This window comes from Mercenaria mercenaria, chromosome 12 (genome assembly GCF_021730395.1).
Source record: "Mercenaria mercenaria strain notata chromosome 12, MADL_Memer_1, whole genome shotgun sequence".
Taxonomy (NCBI): domain Eukaryota; kingdom Metazoa; phylum Mollusca; class Bivalvia; order Venerida; family Veneridae; genus Mercenaria; species Mercenaria mercenaria.
The window spans coordinates 26,121,040-26,147,397 of record NC_069372.1 but is presented as its reverse complement, the minus strand read 5'-3'; the positions used below and the strand labels follow the sequence as shown (position 1 = coordinate 26,147,397).

At 34.0% G+C, this 26,358-nt stretch overlaps 1 protein-coding gene across 1 annotated transcript; it reads left to right on the top strand.

Moving 5' to 3' along the window:
• The first annotated feature begins 8,055 nt into the window (after window positions 1-8,055).
• On the top strand, window positions 8,056-26,222 carry LOC123533814 (pre-mRNA-processing factor 19-like). The gene is made up of 16 exons (XM_045315696.2): window positions 8,056-8,099; window positions 12,735-12,884; window positions 13,398-13,474; window positions 14,345-14,402; window positions 14,780-14,863; window positions 15,863-15,933; window positions 17,215-17,337; window positions 17,759-17,833; window positions 18,312-18,387; window positions 20,239-20,348; window positions 20,639-20,794; window positions 21,475-21,544; window positions 22,430-22,585; window positions 24,005-24,105; window positions 24,816-24,877; window positions 25,463-26,222. The coding sequence occupies exons 1-16, from the start codon at window positions 8,081-8,083 to the stop codon at window positions 25,605-25,607; spliced, it is 1,533 nt and encodes a 510-aa protein (XP_045171631.2). The 5' UTR covers window positions 8,056-8,080; the 3' UTR covers window positions 25,608-26,222.
• Window positions 26,223-26,358: the final 136 nt, after the last annotated feature.

The window sequence follows — 26,358 nt, the reverse complement described above, 5'->3', positions numbered from 1 at the left end:
AGTCTTGTGTGTCCGACTCCACTCACACATTTAGCCTGATTCGCTTCAGTCTTTCACAGATGAACAAACTTGACTATTTAACCGCACTTTATAGCCCTTTGATAGTTTTGTTGTAAAGAATATAGACAAAAATCTTTAGTGTCCAACTCTTTAGATATGCTTGAAGTTTTACAGATGAAGGAATTAGATGCGAAGATGACCGTAAATAATGGACCTTTTCTGTGGCCATTTTCTGCTAGAAATATGGCCAAAATATGCCATAGTGAAGGAATTTGTCGTATTCAACTCCTCATACACTTTTTGAAGGAATTGATTCAAAGTTGCAATGTTTTCTGAATATGACCATAAAGGATGGGTTGTGACCATTTTGACCAGTACTATGGCACTTTGTTAATTTTACTACTCGTAAATAGGGTATAGTGAAGAAACTCCTCGTACTCTTTAAGGAATGGGCTCGAAGTTGCATAGGTGAAGAACCTTGATACAAGATTGCGCAGTATGTTAAGTGTGGTATCCGTGACCAATGAACACAATTCTAGTTGTGCTTTTAGTTTTGTGTTTATGTTACTTTCACTATCTTGTATCTACTAATGTTTAAGTTTTTCTGTATTATGTTAGTCAGTAAAGTCAGACTGAGCTTAGTGCTTATATGTGAGGGTAAATCACATACTTAGAATCGGTCATCTTTGAAGGGGACTCTGAACCAGGCAGGACCAAAAATTATGTAGTTTTATAAAGCATCATAAATCAGAAAATTGTGGAGTGTCTCCGCTAAAGAGTGAGGGTATCACACATACTGATCCTGCACAAAAGACCAACATCTTAAATAACCAATTTGAATCGGTCTTCTCACGTCCCCAACCCCTAAGCATCAAACAGATCTGCAGAAGTTTAGTGAATCCTCCAAGTGTTTCCATGCCTCCAGTCAGCATAACAGTTGAGGGTATAGACAAACTCCTTAGTGGTCTCAGCCCAAACAAAGTTCCAGCATACCCAGAAATCTAAGCCAATTTGCTGGCTTATTGGCGAAATTGTCTCCCTTGAAAACAGGTAATCGGGTGTATCGATTAGCCATTATCGGTCAATTTACGCCTATTGAAATATAGAAGGAGAAAAACTTTAACACATCAAATGACATCAAAAGCATCATCTGACAATATTTATTAAGTTATTGAAGTAATCTGCAATATTTGCACTTTCTTTCAATATAATTTTTAATAAAATAAAATATGATCTTCTTGCTTCCCTAAGCATTTGAAATAAGTAACTGATTTTGATCCCGAGTCCCATTGATTTCTATAGAAAATGACAGATTATAAGCTTTACATGGTCTTTTAGAATGATTTATTCTTATATTTATAATCATCTCACAACATTTATTAAGTTATTGAAGTAAACTAGAAAAGTTAATCTTTCTTTCAATGAGTTTATTTTTAAATTATTTTTATGTCTTCTTGCTTCCCTAAACGTTTGAATATCACTGATTTTACTAATTTGGAAAATTTTGCCCGTCACAGTACACGTGTACTGATGACACCGGATAAACTGAATTAGACTAGACATGTGTGCCAATCTAATTCCGTGTTTAATGTCATTACATTGTCAGATTAAATAAAAATAAAGTTATTTTAAATTACATGTTTAAATAAAAATATTCCATTTTTTAATTCATTTAATACCATTTTCACAACTAGAATTATTTATTGCATTAAAACGTAACATAACATAAAATTGATCAACATATAGAACTACATGTTCATATTTAAACTTGAATATTGTACATGTCAATATAACAAGTCCATTGGGTCGGGTGTAAATTTCATGTTTCTTGTTTGTAAGTATTATAATATTGTTGTTAAAAATTTCTTATCTTATTTTTTTGTAATGATTATATATGTATGATAAAGTCAAATAACGTGTTTGACAATAAGTTAACCGAATGCTGACATATTTCTGTTTATTACCGTTACTAATTGGATTAGTATCTGTTTGTCTGACATGCCCCGCGGCATAAAGGGACAATTATTACGGCTCTTGCATAAACACGTTAAAGTTAAATCTAAATTATGGATATGGAGTTATAAATTTTGATAATTTATCTTACCGTTCAAAATCAAAATTCACATCATTGTTAAGTAAAATGCATTTATAGGCCATGGATCCATAATATTTAAGAACTTTTTTAAATTGAAAAGACACATTTTCAAGGAGACCCGAAATCAAAGAGCTATAAAAATAAATAGATTGGCAACTTGAAAGGCATATAGAGCAAATCTCGCCAACCTCCCGTGACAAAAAAAACGAGATCTCGTTTCTCCACGCGCCATTTTGTATGCGAAAGCAATTATTCATCTGTAAAATAATTATCACCGTATGACCACGCGTCTTTCGGTGGCAAAACAAAAACGTGTACTTCGTGTCTTAATTAAGACCATTTCACATTAAACTAATTTTGTTTTAGAAGCTAACATGTTTTTAAATGTTGTTTTAAAGGTACAAATTGTAACTCCATGCTCGCCGATGTTTGTTTTTAGTAAGATAACGCCGAATCACGCTGTGACACGAGCTCACGCGAGATTACAGCCAGTTGCCATTCTGTGTATTTTATACTTCTTTGCCGAAATACACATATATTTCGCCCTCATAAAATTTTTTTAAAAAATTAAAGGGACTATCCTCCAGATCGTTCGACAACAAGAAAAAAATACTTTTATAGATATCTGGAAATAAATGCTATATTTCTTAAGAAGGCTTTAAAACTTAATTACTGACAAAGTTTAACTATATATTACGGAAATACTTGAGAATTTGCTGTTTTTTTTTTACTTTATATGATGAAAATCGAAAATCGAAAAGCGATTGTAACGCTTTACTCAGGGTAAACTGTCTCGATTATAAAAAAAAATCTATATTTTGAAGTCATAATTCACTTATTCCGCTATAGCGCTATTGGTTTCGACGAAATGTTTTAGACACAAAAAACACATCTTCTAGTATTAACAAACTTCAATTTGAGAGAAAGATTATTTTTAGCCAAATCTGAAGGTCATTAAATACATATTTTAATTATATGCTTCCTGACAATTTTTAAACAAATTCCAGATTATTATTCAAAATCACCAATTTGAAGAAATAAGAATGTTATGCATATCTGGTAATAAACATGTACGTCGATCTAATTCCGTCTTTATCAAATTAGGTTAAAACTGTTATTTCAAATTACATGTTTGAATAAAAATATTTAAATTTCAAAAATTATTTTTTAATTAATTAACTTTTAATTTATGATTCAGACATATTTTGCCCTTAAAAGATATAATCAAAAGTTTAAATACATATCTAAAATGGGAATATCCTTCCCGGCTCTCAATTTTGAAACAAAAACCCGATTATCATTCAAAATCACCAATTTGAGGAATACACTGCAAATTGCCTCGGGCACGGTATAAACTCCGCTTGTGTAAAAAGTTTCACAATGTTGTCGCAATACCCCTAATTACAAAACCAGTGCAAGGTCAAGATTATCAAGATAAGAGAGATTAACAAAAGTCGATACTCGCGTTAAGATGGTATAAAGGGAAACAACCAAATTTAACCGATCTGGCTTAAAAATCAAGGGACAATACTCTTCAAAACACGGTCTCATTTCTGGACATGACCCAGATCAGATAACACCTTGTGTCCTCGAAGAACCTTTACCCTATCACTTCGCACAGACATTGTCCCCCTAGATTGGAAAAGGGCAACTATTACCTCTGTCTATAAGAAAGGTCCAAAGGCTAAACCTAGAAGTTACCGACCAATATCTCTGACCTGCATTTCATCAAAGATTATGGAGCACATTATAGTCTCAAACCTGATGACTTTCTTTGATAGAAATGAGATACTTACTCACTTACAACATGGATTCAGGTCAAAACACAGCTGCGAGACCCAGCTGATTAGTTTCACGCAAGAGGTTTTTGACAATTTAGGGCAGCAGACAGACGTGAGAGTCATGGACTTCTCGAAAGCTTTTGATAAAGTTGACCATCATAGCTTATATACAAACTTAAAAGTTTAGGTTAGAGACCACCAACTGTTTTCCCATAGACTTACATTGTAACATTATGGCGTGTACGGCCTTCCATACATCGAAACATGTATATCTAATTTCAAGTTTTTTAAGAACTATCTTAGTTCTACCAAAATATCGGACGAAAAACATATGAATAGTGATACTTTATTTAAGTAATTTTCGTGTGAATGAGATGACCCCCTGTTTACATCATTGACATGGCGGGAGAAATTCGTTTGATAAAACTTTTTTTCAATACACATAAAATGTAGCAAATTTTGTCAGAATGTAAATAAAATACTGTAAATGCAGTGAAAAAAATATCAATTTTGAAAAAATAATCACTTCCTGGTTTTTACATGACTGATCCAATCAGACGCATCAGATTGGTTACCTTATTCCAGGTTATACATTTACCTCATTCCCAGTAAATTCCTGTACTTTTTTGAATTGGTGTCTCTGACCTATAGATGAATGTTTCGTGTCACATTTTCCAATTTTAATAGTGATATTGTAAACATGAATGTCTTACAAAGTTTCATACAAGAAATGTTCAGTTTTAAGAAAATTGACATTTACTGAGGTCACTCCCTTGTCGATTTATAGCCCAATGCTCATCCATGTCGTCGTCAGTTGCAATTTTTCTGAAAATTACAGTTGTCTGCTATGATTAGACTTAGATGCTTAAATATCATTCATTCCGTAAAAAATAGAAATAAGGTCTAATAATTTTGATCATTCACTCAAACATTACAGAGATAAAAATGATCCTTTTTGTCAAAAAGCTCAGATAAAAAATGGCACACCTGTTCAAAAAAGAAGGCACAAATTAAAAAAAAATCAATTTTCGCCTTATTTTGCAGAAAAACGTCTTTCACATCATTTACACAGAGTTTTGGCCATTTACATACCTGTGATGACTTCCGACGAAAGTCATGTTTAGCTCTTTAAGGTTAGAGACCACCAATTGTTTTCCCATAGGCTTACATTGTAACATTATGGCGTGTACGGCCTTCCATACATCGAAACATGTATATCTAATTTCAAGTTTTTCAAGAACTATCTTAGTTCTACCAAAATATCGGACGAAAAACATATGAATAGTGATACTTTATTTAAGTAATTTTCGTGTGAATGAGGTAACCCCCTGTTTACATCATTGACATGGCGGGAGAAATTCGTTTGATAAACCTTTTTTTCAATACACATAAAATGTAGCAAATTTTGTCAGAATGTATAATAAAATACTGTAAATGCAGTGAATAAATATCAGTTTTGAAAAAATAATCACTTCCTGGGTTTGTTTACATGACTGACCAATCAGAACGCACAGATGTTACCTTATTCCCAGGTATACATTTACCTCATTCCCAGTAAGTTTCCTGTACTTTTTTGAATTGGTGGTTTCTGACCTATAGGTGTAAATCCGGAAATTGCGACATGGATTAGGTCATTCCTACAGTACCGCTCTCAAAGAGTAGCGGTCGATGGTCACCTTTCAGAGGAGCTCCCTGTTTTATCAGGGGTTCCACAGGGCTCTGTACTCGCGGCCCTGTTTATTCCTGACTTACATAAATGATCTCCCCGATACTATAAAAGGTAAATCCGCCTTTTTGCCGACGACACAATTGTCTACCTTACCGTTGACTCACAGACAGAAGCAGAACAGCTACAAAATGATCTGAAATTCTCTCCTCTCTGGAATCTTGGGAAAAAGACTGGGCCATGGAATTTAATCCAGATAAATGTGAGGTGCTGAGGATCACCCGAAAGAAAAATCCAGTTATCCACCCTTACATCCTCCACAGTACAGAACTAAAAACAGCCAACTCTTGAAACTTTCTCATACCCTGAAGTGACGCACCAGTATCACTCAAATCCTTTCTTCCTCAGAACCATCAGATACTGGAAAGCTCTTCCAATATATGTATTCAGTCAAGCCCTAGTCTAAATGTCTTCTCTGACAGGCTGGCGGTGGTCACATACTAGAGCTCAGTCTCCCCTTGTTTTTATCCTTCTTTTAGCACACCTTATACTGTTCGGTATCTTTTAAACCTAACTGTTTTAACTTTGCACAATTGTAAACTAACACACTGTATTTCCAGACTCGTGCCTCCCAATCATAATCGTGAACGATTGCCCGGGAGTAACATGTAGATGTACATGTAAACTTACTCAGTTCCCAGGTTTGATTTGAGTGGATAACAGATCTCTTACAAACATTTCTTAACACAGAACACTTTTGTGAATCTTTTCCATGTCAAATTTTAAAACTTTAATTTTATGGCAGTTCTTAGGCTTATTTAGTCAAGAGTAGGTTAGATCTACCACCACATGGTCTTAAAGCAAATACTTTTATTTTTCTGTGAATATTTTTATCACAAATGTTTGTTCTTTATGAAACTTTGGGCCAATACAATACTTTGTTTTAGTGCATTATATTTGCATGCTTTCTATGTTGTGTTTTCTTTCCTTTACATTGTATAAAGTATACACATGCTTCCTTGTGCTCTTACCATATTGTATTTTGAATATTCCAATATGCTGCTTAAGCTCTTAGAATAATGTAACACAATTTTCGGTATGACTGAATAGCGAAATCTAGTAGATTTCGCGAAATCTAATCAAATCAGCGAAATCTAGACATAAAATGTAAACTAATGAATATTTTTAAAAATCCTTTTAAGCTTTTATTAAAAGTATAAATCTACGTGTGCATGTCAATTTTCAAGAAAAAATATTTATATTTAGGGTGGTTTTGAAGCGAAAAACTTATACGGGTCTAGATTTCGCCCGATTCTACATGCGTGGAAATCTCAAGTGACAGGTAAAATCAAGACATAAACTTAAAGTGATGAAGTTTCTTTTTAAATCTTTCTAGGCTTTTATAACGAATATATTTCTAAGTTTGCATGTCAATTTTCAAGAAAAAAAAATATATATAAGGTGGTTTTGAAACGAAAAACGTTTACGGGTGTTGATTTCGCAGAAATTTCAAGTGACAGGCGAAATCAAGATATAAAATTTAAAGTGATGATTTTTTAAAAAAAAAAATATCCTTTTAAGCTTTTATTTTGAATATATTTCTTAGTATGCATGTTAATTTTCAAGAAAAAACTATTTATATATAGTTTGGTTTTAAAACGAAAAACGTATACGGGTGTTGATTTCGCCAGATTTTATATGCGAAGAAATCTCAAGTGACAGGCAAAATCAAGACATAAAATCTAAAGTGATGAGTACTTTTTAAAATCATTTTAAGCTTTTATTAAGAATATATTTTTACGTGTGCATGTTAATTTTCAAGAAAAAATATTTATACTAAGTATTAATTAGAAACGAAAAATATATACGGGTGTTGATTTTGCCAGATGGTCAGTGATATGCAAAATCAAGTCATAAAATTTAAAGTGATGAATAATTTTTAAAAATCCTTTTAAGCTTTTATCGGGAATATATTTCTACTTGTGCATATCAATTTCAAGGAAAAAATATTTATATTTAGTATGATTAATAAACGAAAAACTTATACGGATGTTGATTTCGCCAGATTCTATATGCGCTGAAATCTCAACTGAGAGGCAAAATCAAATCTTAAAATTTTAAGGAAAGAAATTTCAGTCGTGTAATTTAAATATTATTAAAAATATCGCAGTTATAGTCGTGACCGATTTTAAAAGTCTATGAGTGTATAATCAGTACACTAATATTTAAACATCACTTGGATTTGATATTAAGATTTTATCATGACGAAAATAATCCCAGATGTATCTAGACAATACAATTTTGATATACCATGGCATAAAATACTTTTGTTTTACTGTTTTACAGGTACAAACATTTTAAGCTTAATAGCGTTGAGCTAATGTTTATTTGTTGTTGTTTGTTTGTTTTTTCTTGTTTAACAAACGAGAATGTAAATAAACTTTCTTGTATCTTGCGGCTAAACGTGTTCCAATTTAAGTCTATAACGATACAGTCGTATATTCGCCAATAGTATTATTGTCACGTGACATTTTCAAAATGGCGCTTTGCTGTGCGAGTGCGTGTTGAAGTTTTCTTTTATTTTTAACCCACTTTACACTTTTAATACAGTAAAACAGAGTGACGTTTTAGATTCTGATATTTACACTTCATATCTGAAACTTTCAGAATATCTTTTTTCTGTTTGCACTTGTCTGGTTATCTCAATAATTTGTAAAGTAGCAAACCGAAAACGAACCGGTAAAAAAACTGAATAAAATTATACAGTTCGACACTAATGCTCCCACTGTACGTAAACACGCATTGAATGTACAATGCTAGAGCAGATCTTTTTTGTGAAGAGAAAATCATTTTCATTTACTCAGTGTACAATTCTTCCTATGACCCCTGCTTGTCCGGTGCATCAACTGGGTTAACCAGGCCTCCAGCTAACAGAAGCCTCAAATCACTAAACTCGACCTCACTTTATTTTTGATGGCTTACATGTTACCATGGAAACAGAGCAAGGCATGAACTTTTCAGCTTCAAACAGTAAAGTGCCTGCAAACCACATGCTCTACATAAACGAGCCACATTAGCCGGCAAATTCCAATTTACTTTTTTGTCTGTGTAATTTTACAGCCGAGGCCAATATTTATGCCGATAATTTTTGTTATCCGCATAACTGTCGTGCCGATTACTTTCATTATTTGCACGACGTCCTGCCGATTGTTTTCGTTACTCGCACTTATGTCGGTCAAAAGCTATACATAGCTTACGTTTATAATGTTCTTTTATCTACTGACAATAACTAAATATTGACTTGACTTGACAACGATCTTGTCTGCAAAGTCGTGCTGATTATTTTGTTATTGATTATAATACAACTAAAAATATTGATGGTATATCCCGACGACTTCAGTTTTCGACGGACATATGTTTTCAACGATGTTGGTATTTCCGGTTAATTTGCATATCCCGCGCATGTCAAGTGGTGATCACATGGTATTTTGGTAGAATAAACAAAGTTCTACACGTGTCCACATTTCATGACTTAATCAATTAAAAATGGGAAGTAAAATGATAAATTAATATCATTCAACATACCGTTTTATACATCTTTTATTTAATACCAAAACTGGTACTTCAGTGACACTCTCATTTAATCACTTAGAAGCATGGAAATAGTTTAGATGTTCGTCTGCAAACATGGCCATCTTTGTTGTTATTGGTAGTGTAATGCTTTTTAAAAACCTATACCATACAGTAAGAATATCGCAATCTGATTTAGATGACTCCCTTGCAGAATAAATTAAGAACATTAAAGCCATTCTTTAATATGTACTTACATTGCACATGCTAATTGTTAAGAATTCAGGCAGAAATTGATAAAAAAAATCCCATCTCGATTGTAAAATCATATACATTAAATGGGTGTTACTTAATAAATGTTATGGTTGGGTGCAAATGTTTACATGAGTAACTCAGAGCAGAGCCGATTTATGTAAGGTGCCCAAAGTTTAACAATCAATAATATTTAATAAATGCAAATTTGAATCAGAATAGGACTTACCACTAACTCACTGAAAATATATTAGAGTGGTGGAACCTATGCTCGCGGTATTCCTATGCTCGCGGTATTTCGATGAATACGCTCTCTGCAGAAGCACAGATAAAAATATTTCATCATGCTATGTTCAACACCGACCAGTGGTGAAATGCCTTTACAACAAACGTAGCGATAGCCACGCGTGCCGCTCACGTGACGTATACAGCAGCCGATACATTTTATGCAATCTGTATCTGTCGCACAAATCTCAGACAAATATGTCAAAATAACCCAACTAAAGTTAGTTTTTTAGAAATCATGGTTACAGTCAGATGTAAGATACATTTAAGAGCAAGATGTGATGAATGTGACGCCTGGCTACACTACGAGTGCCTGTCGAACCATGAAAAGATCGATGTTATCTTAGTATTTTGACAAAGTCCAAATGGCTTTTTCAGAGATGTAGGGAGGAGCAATTTTCCTACACACAAAAGAAGTGTCGGAAACATTAGTGAGTTATTCACGGTCGTTGTTTGAATCATTAATACTTGAACATTCTGTTTTCATATAACATTATTATACGTTTTTAAGCTTTGTTCTAATAGTGACTCCATTTCTGTAAGGGAAATATACACATTGAGGCACATACTAAATTTTATCCTCATTTCTTACGTTTTTCACATAATAAATCAGAAATGTTCTAAATATTATATTCGCATATGCTTGTTTGTTCATTTTTAGCCTGCTGAATTTTTTTTTCGCCCTTAGTTTAATAGATATAACATACCGCCAGCATAGGTTCCCTTCAGGGCGAATTTTCACCTTTTCACTTATGCCGTGTCGATAGCTCACGAGACGACTAAGTCACGTGATGACGCACATCAACAATATGTTTCGATAATAGGAGGATAACTTTATGTTTTTGTATAGGCAAATCGAAATAATATTTTGCTTGTTTCTTAAAAAGATAATATATGTACAAAATACCGCGAGCATAGGTTCCACCACTCTAAATACTGTTTTATACGGTTAAAACGTTGATAAGATGCAAAACAATAACTGTTTCTTGTGATAGGTGATGATTTGTACTAAATTCAATGTACGGTATAGATTTTTAGCGTGATTTGCTGGAACCGTCGAATACATAAGTCGTAATGTGCATGCAGGTGCTTTAAACAAACTTCCATTTTTATCCGAATTGAACTTGCAAAAATCAGATTTCCAGATGCTTACCACACACAAAGTGAAGGTCTTGTATTGTTTTGTTGCTTGTCAAGTAGGCAATTTAATTATTCTCCTTTCCAATTTTTGGCAGTCATATGATTCCTTGCGTCATCGAAAACCAATGTCACTGGGATACATATGTAGCATTTAAATCTTTTCTGAAGTCAGATCTCCATAAAGTGCTGATCATATTATTTGACAATTTTAACATGCACCTGCCCACATTTATATGTTGAATTACGTGTATGCACAATTTATTGAATTAAAAACACTATAAAAAGTAATATCATGGCATTAACAGGAATATAAATTAGCAGGGACCCAATTGCCATGACCCCTAGATTTTGGGCTGGGCCCCTAAAGTGTTGAAGAAAATGCCCATATACCTAAGGCATAAAAAAAATAATTTTTGTTTCCGGTATCCTGACCTACCCTTAATTTTTGGCCCGACCCTAAATGTTTTTATGGCCTTGGAGAATATTTTTTTCAACTTTTTAACAAAAAGATGCATAACTGCACTTTTTATGCTTTAAACATGACCAGTGATGTTAGAAATCAACTTACTGATGCTCTAAAGGCATAACCCCCTTATTTGTAATAATTTCTTGACAAAAAAAAATAATTTCTGCAAAGTCTCCCTTAATTAAAAAAATTTCCAAAAAAAACCCCCTACCTACCCTAATTTTTTTGAGCATGTTACTGGAAACAAAGAATTTTTTTTTTAGGCCTAATGTTAAACATTTATTTTTGACAGTCTGGGCCCCTAAATAAAAATAGCTAGTTTATTTTCCTGCATAAAGGTATGATATAGTGCATATTTTCTCACCTGGCGGAGATATTTATAGAAAGGTCATAAATGGGCCATTCTATCATTTAGTTTAGGGTAATCGGCTACATCGTTAGATTTGGTTTCATTCCGTACGAATAATTCCGATATGCACCAAGTTACCTATTGTTTTTAATGGTAAAGTATGTACTAAAAATATCTTCGCCAGGTCAGAAAATACGCACTATAACTAACTATTATTATTAATGTATACAGGAATATGTTTTCTGTGCATTCTTTTGAACTATTTGTAACTAACTGATGAATTATTCAATTAATTTTATTAAATTATTAATAGAATGACGGTATTTTTTGTTGGGTTGTTTTAATATGTAATTAAAGTCTATTGATTTAATATCTTAAACAATGAACATGATGCTTTAATAGCTAATTTTTTTATAGACCTAAGATATTATGCAAAAAAAATAGAAACGCTACAGAAACAACCATCATACTTATAAGAATACTAATCGGCATGACTGTCTTGCAAGTAAGAAAAATAATCAGCACAACGTGCTGATAGACACTTCCTGTACAGCAAAAATCATCTTAACCAGTGTAGGACTCAAATCTATGACCCCCTATAAAACAGGGAATAAATTTATAAATGCACACATTTTCATCACAAAATATAACAAAATGAAATAGTGTAAAGTTGGTGGTAACTGGTAAATCGGGAATTCGCCAATATTTCTGCACGCCAAATGTCTGGAATTCCAAATTTGATAACTTTTCGCCCCGCGGAAATATCCACAGCACTTATACAGTAATTTGCCCACAAAAAAAGCAGTGGGGATCTACATGTAAATTGTGTCTGCCTCAAGCTGGTCTTGATGTGGAGATTGTCTAAAGATTGGGTCTTACTCAACTAAAGTATCAATGCCATCAGCACTTGGTACATAACTACAGCCTCAGTATAGCCCTCAGTACACAGTTGCTAGTAATTGTGCATCTGCTTATGTTTTCTTCATTTTTTCTTTTCCAAATCTGTAATTTATGATGCATTTTCCCTTTTTTACTGGAACTAATACTAACCTTAAAATCTTGAGAGAGAAAACCTTGTCCATAAAATTTTGCTTTATTATTACGCATTAATTTTATTGTTCTACTTTCAGTCAGTAACGAGGTACCAGAGCACCCTGTGTTGAGCCCTATATCTGGTCACATATTTGAGAAGCGTCTGATTGAAAAGTATGTCAAAGAAAATGGAACAGACCCAATCACTGGTGATAAATTGGCTCTGGAAATGCTTATTGATGTTAAAGGTATATCATAGTGAAAGATTTTTTTTGTTTTAGCAGGAACAGAGTAATATTAATGGCAGTTAGACTTCATGATTGCACAATTTTCAATTGTATTCGTACATAAAATTTTAGGACTTACCAACAGACCTTTATATTACTGTTACTAGTGTTTAGAGGAAAGAACAGCTTAGTTTAATCCTTAACTATTGGTTTTATCATTAAGTTAAACTTGATTTATAGGAGAAAAACATCTGAACAATGCGTTGCGTGAGAATATATAGATCTATGGAGCATATTTGCTCATTTTAGGGAAGTACATGTATCTATTACAGACATACAGTGTACTTCTAAACCACCAGGTGTGGTTAATATTTATACAATTTTCTACAAAGTAAATTGTGCCAATAGTAAAATTCAATGAAAATGAAATTCAGTTATTATTTGGTGCAACTGTTAACCAATATTGATTTTATAAGCTTTGCATTGCTGCTAAAAGTATTTTTGCCTATAGTAGAATTTTGTTTTACTTTACAGCTTCTCCGTTAGTGAAGCCTCGTCCCCCATCATTCACAAGTATACCAGCTATATTGAAGGCATTGCAAGATGAGTGGGTGAGTAAATATTCCTTGACACAGTCATTAAGATACTTTTGGTCCATAAACATATTTCCAGCTTTTTTTTTTATTTAATGTCGCATTGACAGTTACAGGTTATATGGCGACTTTTGATATGGTGGAGGAAGACTCCAGGTGCCCATCATGAGCTGGAACCTAAGTAGAACCATCTACCTTCTGTAAACCAGCTGGATGGCTTCCTCACATGAAGAATTCAATGCCCCGAGGCTTAAACCCACATCAGTGAGGGGCAACGGATTCAGTTAGCGACCTTAACCACTCGGCCACAGAGACCTAGTTTTAGCTTTGTATTGGTGCCAAGAGAAACAGTATACATTGATAAAAATGTTTTCCTTTCTTGAAAGTTTTATTATGCATTTTTAGTTGGAGGAATTTTTATAGAATGTGTTGCTCCAGATCAGATAATACTGGGTTTATCGACAGGAAGACTTGGTAACTCAGTATTTCATTACAGTCAATTTATCAAAACTTAATTTGATGCATTAAACTGATTTTCAAGTAACATGATGGCATCATAGTTAGTTGTAAAATTGAGAAGGACTATAGTTTTCATGATTGAATAGATATTTTATGTTGCACATTGGTACAATGTAAGTCTAAAAAATATTGCTACATGAGTACTGAAGTTTATATAGACAAGGGGTTAATTCTGAAACCTGAAAAAGTTTGTAAAATAGCATAATTATAGAAGTTTAAATGCAAATTATTTCGACATGCAGATGTCTGCAATAAAACAGTGGAACTCAAAACTGGATTTTAAAAGTAATGTTACTGTTACCCTTAAGCAGTCCATGTTATATTGTTTACCAGATAAGAATTACATGTTTTATGATATTTTGTTTTCAGGATGCTGTTATGTTACATAGTTTTACATTGAGACAGCAGCTTCAGACTGCCAGGCAAGGTACATGCATAGACATATCTGGCTGTCTCTTACTTTCAATCTTTCCTGTTTGTTCTGTCATAATATATTTGATATCATGCCTTCTGATTTATAGGATTAATGTTGTTAATTTTGTCTGGAATCTGTACAGCATTATAGCATTATTATGTACATAAGTAATTCTGTGTAAGTTATAAACAACAGTTTACATTGTATATACATGAAGTGAAACAGTACAGAATGTATCACAAATCTTAGAAAGGTCATCAATCACAGCACTGTTCTCTGAGCATATATTCTGTAAAAGTAATCAAAGTCAAACTAATCTAGCTCATATTTAGGAGCATTACGTAAAAAGCTGAATTTGTATATTGACTGTATCCGTTGTTTGATTTTAGAATTGTCTCACGCTCTGTACCAGCACGATGCTGCTTGTCGTGTCATAGCTCGTCTCACCAAGGAAGTGACAGCTGCCAGAGAAGGTATGTTTCTATTGTTAACTTTATATGATCTAATGGGCAGTCTGAATTAGAAGTAATTCTATATCTGACACGTAATGGAAATGTCGAAACAAAAACACATTTGGTTTGACCAAAAAAATCATTCCAAAACAGATGAATATGGAGAGAAAATTTAATAATTTCTCTTAAGTCTGACTGAACCATTGGCCATTACCAATCGGCAGCTGGGATCAGTATTGTTAAGTTTGTTACAGTGGCAGACAATTGTGCCAATTGAACGCGCCTGCTTAGCACAACAGAGGGAGCGCAGATCTACAGATTGTGGGGTCGTGAGTTTGATACCCAGGCGACGCATTATGTTCTCTGTGACAGTTCGATAAAAGACATTGTGTCTAAAATCATTTGTCCTCCACCTCTGAATTATGGGAAGTAGGCATTTACTTGCGGAGTACAAGTTTGTACTAGTACAGAATCCAGGAACACTGAGCTTCCGGGGAGCTTCGCCCCCCCTGGTCCCCCTACCAGGGCTTCGCCCTGGACCCACCAGGGGCCCTAGCAGCACCCTGGACCCCCAGCAAAATTTTCAGGTTTTTCAGTTTTGCTCACTTTAACCCATGTGATTAGGTTAACTGAAATACTATTGAAAAATGGCGTGAAACCCAAAAACAAAAACAAAGTAGTGCCAGTTAGATAAATTCTGTTATACGAAGGGGAGTATTTTGCATAAACTTTCATACATTTCCAAGATGTTTTAGATACTATTTCTTTTAAATAGTGAGTGACTTAAAAAAAAAAGATAGAATGTCTGTTTGAAAAGCAGTTGTTTTGAATGATGGCTGTAAGTGAACAGCTGGTCAGGTACATCAAGGTAAAGTCTTCCCATCTCCAATATGCATAAATGTTACCTCTTTGATTCACAAGATAAAAGGTGATTTTAATAGTAAATTAGTATTAAGTTTGTAAATTTGTTGATTCCTATAAAATACATGTCAGAATGAGATCAAATTAATATTTTTTCAGCTTTGGCCACCCTCAAGCCACAAGCTGGTATTACAGCTGGAAGTTACGCCGCTCCTGCTGCTCCACAGCCAGTAAGTACATGTTTGTCCTTGACCTTAACAGTTGTCCAGCAAAACAGCTCAGAGCACCTGCACACCCCTTAAGAAATATTACCTTTTTCATTCGGAAACCTGTGGAGTTTTTAGCTCGACTGTTCATAGAATAGTAGAGCTATTGGACTCGCCCATGCGTCGGCGTCCGCGTCCCGATTTGGTTAAGTTTTTGTATGTAAGCTGGTATCTCAGCAACCACTTGTGGGAATGGATTGAAACTTCACCACTTATTCACTGTGTAAACTGACTTACATTGCACAGGTTCCATAACTCTATTTTGCTTTTTTAACAAATTATGCCCTTTTTTTACTTAGAAATTTTTGGTTAAGGTTTTGTATGTAAGCTGGTATTCTAGTAACCCACTGTGTGGAATGGATTGAAACTTCACACATTTATTAACTGTGATAAACTGACTTACACCTGCACAGGTTCCATAACTTATTTTGCTTTTTTACAAAATAATCCCTTTTTACTTAGGAAATTTTTTGTGTTAAGTTTTGTTATGTAAGTGGTATCTCAGTACTCACTATTGGATGGTTGACTTCATACTGTTCACTGTCATGAATCTGACATGCACAAAGCAGGTCCCATAACTTGATTATATTGCTTTTTACAAAATATGCCCCTTTTTCAACATTAAAATATTTTGGTTTAAATTTTGTATGTAAGCTGGTATCTCAGTATCCATAATGGGAAAGGATTGACTTCACATACTTGTTCACTGTCCATGATATGACATGCAGTGCAAAGGGTCAATAACTCACTTTGCATTTTACCAAAATTATGCCCCTTTTAAATTAATGTTTTTGGGTTAAAATTCTATATGTAAGCTGTATCTCAGTACCCTCTAATGGAATGGATTGAAACTTCACAACATTGTCCACTGTCTGAGCTGATAAGCACTATGCAGGTTCCATAACCCTATTTTGCTTTTTTTAAATTATGCCCCTTTTCGACTCGATTCATTCAATCGACAAGGCTGTTGAATAGTCGAGCGTTGCTGTCCTCCGACAGCTCTTGTTTATCCACCAGTCAAAATGTACAATTTTAATCAGTTGTTAAATGACCTTCGCCCCAGATATAAACTGGAAGTAAAGATGAAATCAATATTGGCCTGTGGCCGAAAAAAAATCCTTATATTTGCACAGAATGTATATTCTTGTAGTGAGGATACATGTAAGGTCCGATTAAATCTATAGGAATTAGGTGTGTCACAGATTTTAATAAATTGATTTATGTAACTTGTTTTGTCACGAACAGTCGTACGCAGCAGAGGCAGGTCCTGAGGCAGCAGAGCAGCCAATGGAGGAGGCTGGAATGTCTGACGAGGTGTTACAGAAACTACAAGACAAAGCTACACTTCTTACAGCAGAGAGAAAGAAGGTTAGTATATGCTGATCTATATGTGTGTAGATACATCTTCGTCATGTCATTCTTTCATGAAGTTCCTTTTCTCTTCTACTTGCCTGTAAAATTGTACATTGTAATCTTCGATTAAAAAACCATCCCCATTTTAGCAATATTACTGTAACAATTCTGTACAAATGTCAGCTTATATTTTCAGAAATTTTTATTTTTCTGTCACACATGATTGTATAAAAAAAACAGTAGAAGTATAAAGATAAAAGCAATGATCGAAATTTAATTTTAAGGTTAGTATATTAAGTTGTTTAAATGTTACTGCATATGGTATCATATGTAAGATGGGTATAAAACGGGGGAAAATAGACAGTGGATCCAATAATTATATAGAGAAGGAATAATTGTGTTTTTATTGTGTTAATGATTTGAATACTGTTTATAGAGAGGCAAGACAGTTCCGGAAGGGCTTGCTACCAGTGAGGATATCCGATCTTACAGACAACTCGCTTCACATACTGTAAGTATAACAAACTGCTGTAATGTCAAGAATTGTTTTAGGGCCTCATACTGTCATCCCATTTTGTCAGATTTTTTTTAGCAGAAGGACTTAATGCCAAAAATTCAGACTCTAATTCACCTTAAGCCCAAAGATTCACCTCGTAACTGTGTGTGTAGGCAAATAATGGCAAAATATTTTAAGATTAAGGCAAATTCCTTCTACACATATGAGTTAAAAGAACAGAAAAGTTTATTTTAACATTTTGGTATTCTTACATTTAGTAGTTATCGTGATATGTGTGTTCAGTTGTGTTTGGGTTATCAGTGCTCCCTGTATCATCTACTCAACGCGTTTAACGTTAAAACAGAACTAGAAAGAGTACTGTTGAAAATTTAGCTATTACCTATTGAAGATAAATCAGATATATATTGTTTTTGTGGCCAGAACAGAACAATAGACATAAGTAATATATAATTATATATATTTAACGTTTCAGGGATTACACAGTGCTAGTGTTCCAGGCATTCTGTCACTGGATATATGCTTGAAGGACACATCTAAGATTGTAACAGGTTGGAATCTTCTTTATTTTTCCCTTGATTTCACAAACAGATGCACATCACAAGAATGAACTGCAGTTTTAGTTATCATTAGGGCCTACATACAACAATGTATAACATACCTACATGAAAGTTCCCAAGTTTTAATTACAATATTATTATTGGATAACAATGTTTTTGTGTTATAACATCCGCAGAATCCCAAGGGATTTAATGTTGCCCTAGCCCTTTAGTGCGAGGGTACCTTTATATCCTGAGGTTCTGAAGATGTTATAACACAAAATAAACATGCACTAACACTTTCCTAGCATAAAACATGTAAGAACTAATAAATGAATATGTTTGCATTCAGCGTCATTAAATTTCCATGAAATATACAGGAATGTCTGCATTGTTTTATCACGTTTACGTCATTTCCTTTTGAGATATCCATTTTGGAAATACATGTGTACTTTTGCACTTTGCCGGGAAGCACACGTATTTAAAAAGGTGTTTTTAAAAGCATTGTAAGCGCAAGGATCTCTCTGTTGACACACTTGTTTACTCTCCTGTTAAATCACCTTACGAAAAGTGACAAGAACAGTAGTTTTATGCTAGAATAATAAATTCTAACACTTTTAAGATTTTCTTTTATATGTACAAAGAAGGATTTTACCTGTATTGTCTTGTCGATTAGAACATGTTTCACAAAATGACTTACCGGTTTACTCACTCGTATTTAAAATCGCATTTTATTCCAGATAAGTATTCCTTCCTGGTGTAATTTGAACGTGTTAGAATGGAAATAGATTTTAGTTTTGCATGCTTTGTTGGCAAATAAAATACGCTTTTTCATTCAGATACATCATAATTAATCACTCAGGCCTTTGGCCTTCATGATTAATTACAACGCATTTGAACTCAGAACCGGCCTGAGTGATTAATTTCGACGCATCTGAAAGAAAAAGCACGTTTTATTTGCCAACAAAGCATGCAAAACTAAAATCTATTTCCCGAATAGACATGATTAGTCTTTCATTTTTATGTGTGATTTATTCTGTGATATACTTGCATATCTTATAACCAATGCAGTCTGATAATGGTGATATCTCACAAAGAAGGACTACAATTTTAATCCTGTTTTACAAACACAGTAAATTTAGAAAATAATTTATCATGTGCCAGTATATCAACAAAACTATATCACTTGAGTGTTAATGAGACAGATTATATCTCACTGATATTTCCTAGTGTTTCACCAAATAGCATCAATTATATATTCCGTATAGACTCAAAACAAACAAGGTTTTTATGCTAATTTACTTTTGAATACACATTTTGCAACAAATTTCAGTGTCTGTGCAGATGAAAATGACATCGGACGAGATGTCTTGAAACTGATCAAAGAAGATGTATAAAGTTGCATTGACAGCAGTGCATTCATTAACCACAGTGAAGTTTGAAGTCTGTGGGCTCACAAAAATTGTTTGACAGAACTCAGAAATTTGTGTGAAAATTTGTATCTAAAAAAGTTGTAGGACTGAAACACACATTACACAACAGAAATGAAACATTTAAGTTCTCTTAAATTTGCCTCAGCATGTGAGACTTTGTGTCTGGCGTTTGATCTATTACTTAAATTGTTACACACCTGTTTCTTTTATGCTTTTTTCCCCGGAGGAGATTTTTGCAGTTTGTAAACATTGAGCTTGATTTTTGGCATGCATGTGTTCAAAAAGAGGATCCATAGTATAAGTTTTTGTTTGAATCAAGCTGAATATTTTTTGCAGAGTTATGGCCTGTTGTCTTTTACATAGCTGTAAGTGCATTTTTTGCCCTTGTACACTGCAACAGTCTGTAATCAGCATCATTATTTCATTTCAGGTGGAAATGACAAGAATGCCGTTGTATTTAACAAGGACACACAGCAAGTGATGGCTATACTGAAAGGTCACACAAAGAAGGTCACAAGTGTCATCTATCATCCAGAAGAGGTCAGACCAACTGTTCTCATAATTTATTGAAACTTTTTTCCCCCACACAAAACTTTTTACGCTAAGAAAAAGATAAAATTATATTTACAATATTCATTGAATTGCCAGCTTGGTCAATATTCATTACCTTTTTGGGTCTAAAATTAACCTTCAGTTTAGTGTTACCATATATTCATTTTGCTGTAAAACTTCGTTGAAAATGCACCAGTAGCAATAAATGTTTTCCTGCTGTTTGTCGTATTCATGTAGATTTATTAGAGAAATTATAACATATAATTTATTTCTTACAGGAATTGGTATTTACAGCCTCACCTGATTCTACAATACGTGTATGGGGTGTACAGACGGCACAGTGTGCACAGATTATCCGAGCCCATGAGTCACCTGTCACTGGTGTTAGCTTACACGCTACAGGAGACTACCTGCTTAGTTCCTCTGTTGACATGGTGGGTAACGATGAGTACTTATCCAATGTTGTGTTGTACATTAACATTGTGCTGCATCATACCATTGTGCTATTTAGGTCATTGTTAATGACATATATTTCCATTCAATTCAACATGTTCAAGGTCTTTGGCTAGAAATTTTCTGGATCAAAGATTTTAATGTTTTCAATGTCTTTGCATAGAAATTTTCTGAATCAGCAAAGATTTGAATGTAAGTATCTTTTTTGGGGACTTCCATTTATGGCATGTCATCTGAATACTATTTAACTTTGAAAGGTTTTAAGTGTTGTAAAACCTGTTAGGAAGTGTGCTGTATTTTATGCATAAAGCTGTTGAACTAAATTATGAAGAATTAGTTTCAAAACTCACGATTATACTTAACTTAAAACAGAAGTCTGTTGATATTGAAAATTGATGGCATTTCAGAGAGAACAATTTTTGAGTTGGGATACGATGCTAGTGCATTAAAGACAGCAATAATTAAATGAAAACTTTCAATGATTGTCAAATGAGAGTTTAATTTGTAAGGACAAATAATTGTTTTTACACTTTGGATAAATAAAGCTCCAAGAAGAAACCTGGGGTATTCAGTTGAGTTCAGTGTATTTCATTTGAAAGCATTATTTGTCCAACTTACTTTAGTCAGGTGGTTTCAGTTTGATATGGTGTCTATATTTCAGCATTGGGCATTTTCTGATATAAGAACAGGACAGGTGTTGTGTAAAGTCTCAGATGCCTCGTCACAGAATGGTAAGTCTGTATATCCTGACAAAGGGGAGTAACTGTTGGAAATATATAATAAATAGATGCTTCTGTAAAAAGTACTTTAATAGAAGATTTTTTTTTTTTGCAAAATGGATATTCATAGATGAATTGATAATAACTTGCAGTATAGCAATAACCTAACTTGGGTATTGTTTCATTAGAGTTGCTAGGGTCAAAGTCAAGGTCGCAGTTGTAAAAATATAGTGAAATGTAAATCCAAACAAAACAAGGAAAACAATAAATACTGTCGATAAATGCCACCAAAACCATGTTCCACAAACAGGTTGTTTCTGCAAATTGTTTTATAGATTTTGAAGTGCATTTACCTTAAGACTAGTTGATGATGAAGGCGTTCATCTTAATATCTTATGTGGCAATGGAGAAACACGTAGACATCTGCCAGTCTCTACAGTTAACATTTTAAAGTATGGTAAATTTTGTCTTCCACACCACTTTGGTGGGAGACATATTGATTTACTCCTCTGTGTGTGTGTGGCCGTCTGTCTGTCACAAATCTTGTCCGCACTCTAATCAAACATTTCTCATCCGATATTCAACAAACTTGAACAAAATATGTTTGACAATAAGTCCTCAACCAAGTTCGATAACTAGTCAAATCGACCCAGGCACTTCGGAATTTTGGCCCTTGAATTACCAAAAATACTGATGCCAGTGATAAAGGTGTTGGTGCATGGTGGACTTATATACATAATGGAGAAGAAATGCCAATCCAGATGATTAGGCAGTTGTGGGAGGCATGCGCTTTTCTCAAAAGCATCTCTAGTTTGATCATGATATAAAATTTATATTAAAAATTTGTCCAGTTTGAGATAAACTGAATAGGCTATACTGTGTGATTGTGTTTTCCAGCTCTGACGTGTGCCCAGTTCCATCCCGATGGTTTGATTTTTGGTACGGGAACTGAAGATTCCATGATCAAAGTATGGGATTTGAAGGAAAGAATTAACGTGGCCAATTTCCCAGGACATCAAGGACCCATTACTAGTATTGCTTTCTCAGAAAACGGTAGGTTTACAGAACAGTTATTTGTGTTAAAAGTATAGTCCAGCTTCCAGAAACATTTTAGGTTGTGAAGTTAAAAATAAAGGGTCATAATGCCTTTATAATGTGGCTGCTGCATTTTTTTTTTTTTTGTTATGAACATAAAATATATGTCTGTTTCTAGTTAAATCCTATTTTCAGTAATTGTTTTCTCATATATTTGCCAAAGGCTTGAATGCGAATTGATACAGAAAAAAATATTGTTGAGTCCAATGTTTATGATTACCTCCCTTTATGGTTTTAGCTATGAGTTCATGTGTTATATTGAAAGCTGAGATTTTGTTACCATGTTATTATGCATAACTTAACAAAAAATTTAAAGACTTATGAAACTTTTAACTGTAAAACTAGTAGGCATATTTTATTGTATATGACAGTTGATGCTTATGTGATAAAAATGGATGCTTACTAAGTCTAAAAATGTAATCTTTATCAGCATGCCCACTCATTTTTAATGTTGAGGGTACATGTACCACCTGCTTTTGCAAAATAGGGGTACACTTCAAAATTTGGGGGTACACTTCATGGCAGATCTGAAAATTTTCTATTTAACTACTGAAATTTGTATATTACATGTTTTTTTTTGTTTGTTTGTTTTTTTTTCATACAGAACTCTCGTGGGTGGGGTATAACAAATGAGATAATTTTAGAAAATGTAAAATGTTTTTCCAAATTTAAGATAGGAAATTCTGAATGAAAACACCCCTCCCTATATTATACTAAATATAAATAAGTTTTCAGCAAGGTTCATGTATTCCCAATTTCGTGAACGGAACACGATTCGTCCGAAATAACATACAGTCAACTGAAGACTGGTAAAATTCGTCCATCAATAATAAATGCCCAAACTATTACAGATATGCAATGTGTATCAAAATTGCAGTTAAATATCGAGAAATAAAATACTGTTAACCTTTTGCTGAGTTTATTAAAGCTAAAATGCCTTTTTGCGTTTCGTATCCATTCTTTTTTTGCACACGACCCGTGTGACGTCCGACTAAAACATTTACCAAACCCCTCTATACAGCTGACAATTACGCCGAGAATTCGGTGATGGAAACGAAATTATAACGTTCGTGGACCGGATCTGCGTTTTAGACCATACCAAACAATTGGCAAGTGCGCGATGAAATAAACAGCGATTTTGCAGCTGAACTGGAGTTCCGAATCTCTGCGTGCATGTACCCCCAACAAGTGATTTTTATGCGTGCATTTGATATTTTGTACGTGATTCACGTACTGCAGTGCGTGAATGGGCATGCTGTTTATGAGACAAAAGATATCTGTTTTTCAGATTGCATACCAAGTTTTGTTCAAGTTTGGTAAATGTGTTACAAGGATTTATGTCAGAACACATGTACTAAGGATTTCCTTGTTTTACAGGTTATTTCTTGGCAACATCTGCTGAAGATTCTGTAGTGAAACTCTGGGATTTACGTAAACTCAAGAATTTCAAAACCATACAACTGGATGATAAATATGAGGTAAAAGAAATGTAACCTTTAAAATAAACCTTTCAGCATATCGTACAGCTTACTATATTAATGCTATAGTTGAATATACAACATTTAAAACATATGAATAACATTTTACCCAATGCTTTTTCGCGGTTCCTGTCGTGGTATATGTTCTGACAACCCAGACAGTTATTGAACCAATTAATGAAATGCTACAGACATGTACAAAACTTGAAAGTTTCAAGTCGAAATATCCTGGATGACAAATGTTATAATGTAGGGATAACGCATGTTTTTTCGTGTTATCTGCAGAATCCCGAGGGATTGGTTGGTGCCCGAGCCCGGTAGGGCGAGGTTACCAACGATTACCAAGGGATTCTGAAGGTGTTGTAACACGAAAAGAACATGTGCTAACGCTATTCTAGCATAAAACGCGTAAAAATCAAGTAAATGAATATATTGTCCCTCAACGTCATTAGATTTCCATGAAATGCGCGGGAATGTCTACGTTGTTTTTTCACGTTGACATCATTTCGTTTTGAATTATCTGTTTTGGAGCAGTAATACGTTTAAGCTTTGCCACATAACGTGCATATATAAAAAGGTGTTTTAACAGCACGTGAGCGCGAGAATTTCTCAGTTAACACACGTTTTCTCTCCTGTTAAAACACCCCCGAAAAGTGACAAGAACAGCAGTTTTATGCTAGAATGTATAAAAAATATATTTATTTTTACAGGTGCGGTCTTTGTCGTTTGATCAAAGTGGAACATATTTGGCAGTAGCTGGTAGTGATGTCAGGTAAGCTTAATTATACAGGAACTATTTTATAGGAGTACATCCATGCATTAACCCTTATCATGCTAGGCACGATTGATTCTGCCTTTGCGACCAGTGTAGATCATGATCAGTCTGCACATCCATGCAGTCTGATCAAGATCTGCACTGTTCGCCATTCAGTCAGTATCTTTTTAGAAGGCACCCCTTTTAACGGCTAATGGTACTGTCCAAATTGAAAGACGGACAAGTTCATTATAGAAATTTAGCAGGGTTAATAAAGATATGACTTGTTAAGATCATCAGAAATTCTAAACTCCACATGTTTTCAAAGCCATGTATTTCTGAGTAGTTCTAGAATCAGGATGATATGAATGGAAAGTCCTACATCATTTTTACTGTCAGATGTACTTTCAAGTGGATCTGTTATTTTATTTAAGTTAGGTGTTTAAACGCAAAATGATCCAGTATGCAAGAAAAATCATCTAAATGAAATTATCTGAATTTTTATTTTGGATTTGGGGAAAGTCAGAACTTATTTTCATTCTTATGAAAACAAATTTGACTGTACTAGATGATAGCTAATATGTTTTGGTTTTTGTTCTGCAGAGTGTATCTATGTAAACAGTGGCAGGAGTTAGCAGTGTTCAATGATCATACTGCCATGGCAACAGGAGTCAAGTTTGGTCACAACAGTCAGTTTGTCGCCTCTGCCAGCATGGATAGATCTGTGAAATTCTTCGGAACCATGTGATCATAGTGAACCAATTCTGATTTCATATACCACAACATTGTGTACATTCATCTTAAAGTTTCCAAAACTTCATATCTTAGGCCATAATTAAAAAAATGTTCATTTGTGGAAATGCGACCCAAAGGTTTTTGTGGGTAGGTATGTAGGAAATATTTTTTTGCATATAATCAAATAGGGAAAGAAAAAAATTTTGGGGTAGCAGAAGTTTTCACAAGTAGGTCGTGTTACTGCAAACAAATGTTTTTTTAATGATAGCCATACAATAAAAATGTTTGTGTAGTCACATGTTTCATTTCTCTCTACTTTTGTTAAACATTTTTACCTACTTTAGCAAAAAAAAAAATCATATTTTCATTGTAATGTACATGGATCTCATGAATGCTCCAAGTCATTGTTACATAAAATGTCCATACTAAACTGGAGCTTTGATAGAAAATGTTTCTTTACCTGATAAATGATCAGGTACTATAGATTTACAAAATTAGCATGTGTGGAAAAAAGAAAATTTTAAGAGTTAACATTTAATGAGAGTTATATACTGATGTACTTCACTGCTTGAAAAAAAAAAAGGCTCCTTAAAGTCATGAAATCTTAGAAGTCAGGGAGTTGGTAAGTGGTGGGGGGGGGGGCACTATATTGTACTATTCAGTTGTCATTAACTCTTGGAGATGAAGTTGTTTACAGTGGCTACGTAACAGTATCCCACGTAAACTGATTAGCTACCTAATTGGAAGCTTGTGTCGACATAACT

Coding starts and splice junctions, on each gene's coding strand:
- LOC123533814 (XM_045315696.2), top strand. Junction 17,834..18,311: donor GACAACTCGCTTCACATACT/GTAAGTATAACA, acceptor TTAACGTTTCAG/GGATTACACAGTGCTAGTGT. Junction 18,388..20,238: donor CACATCTAAGATTGTAACAG/GTTGGAATCTTC, acceptor ATTTCATTTCAG/GTGGAAATGACAAGAATGCC.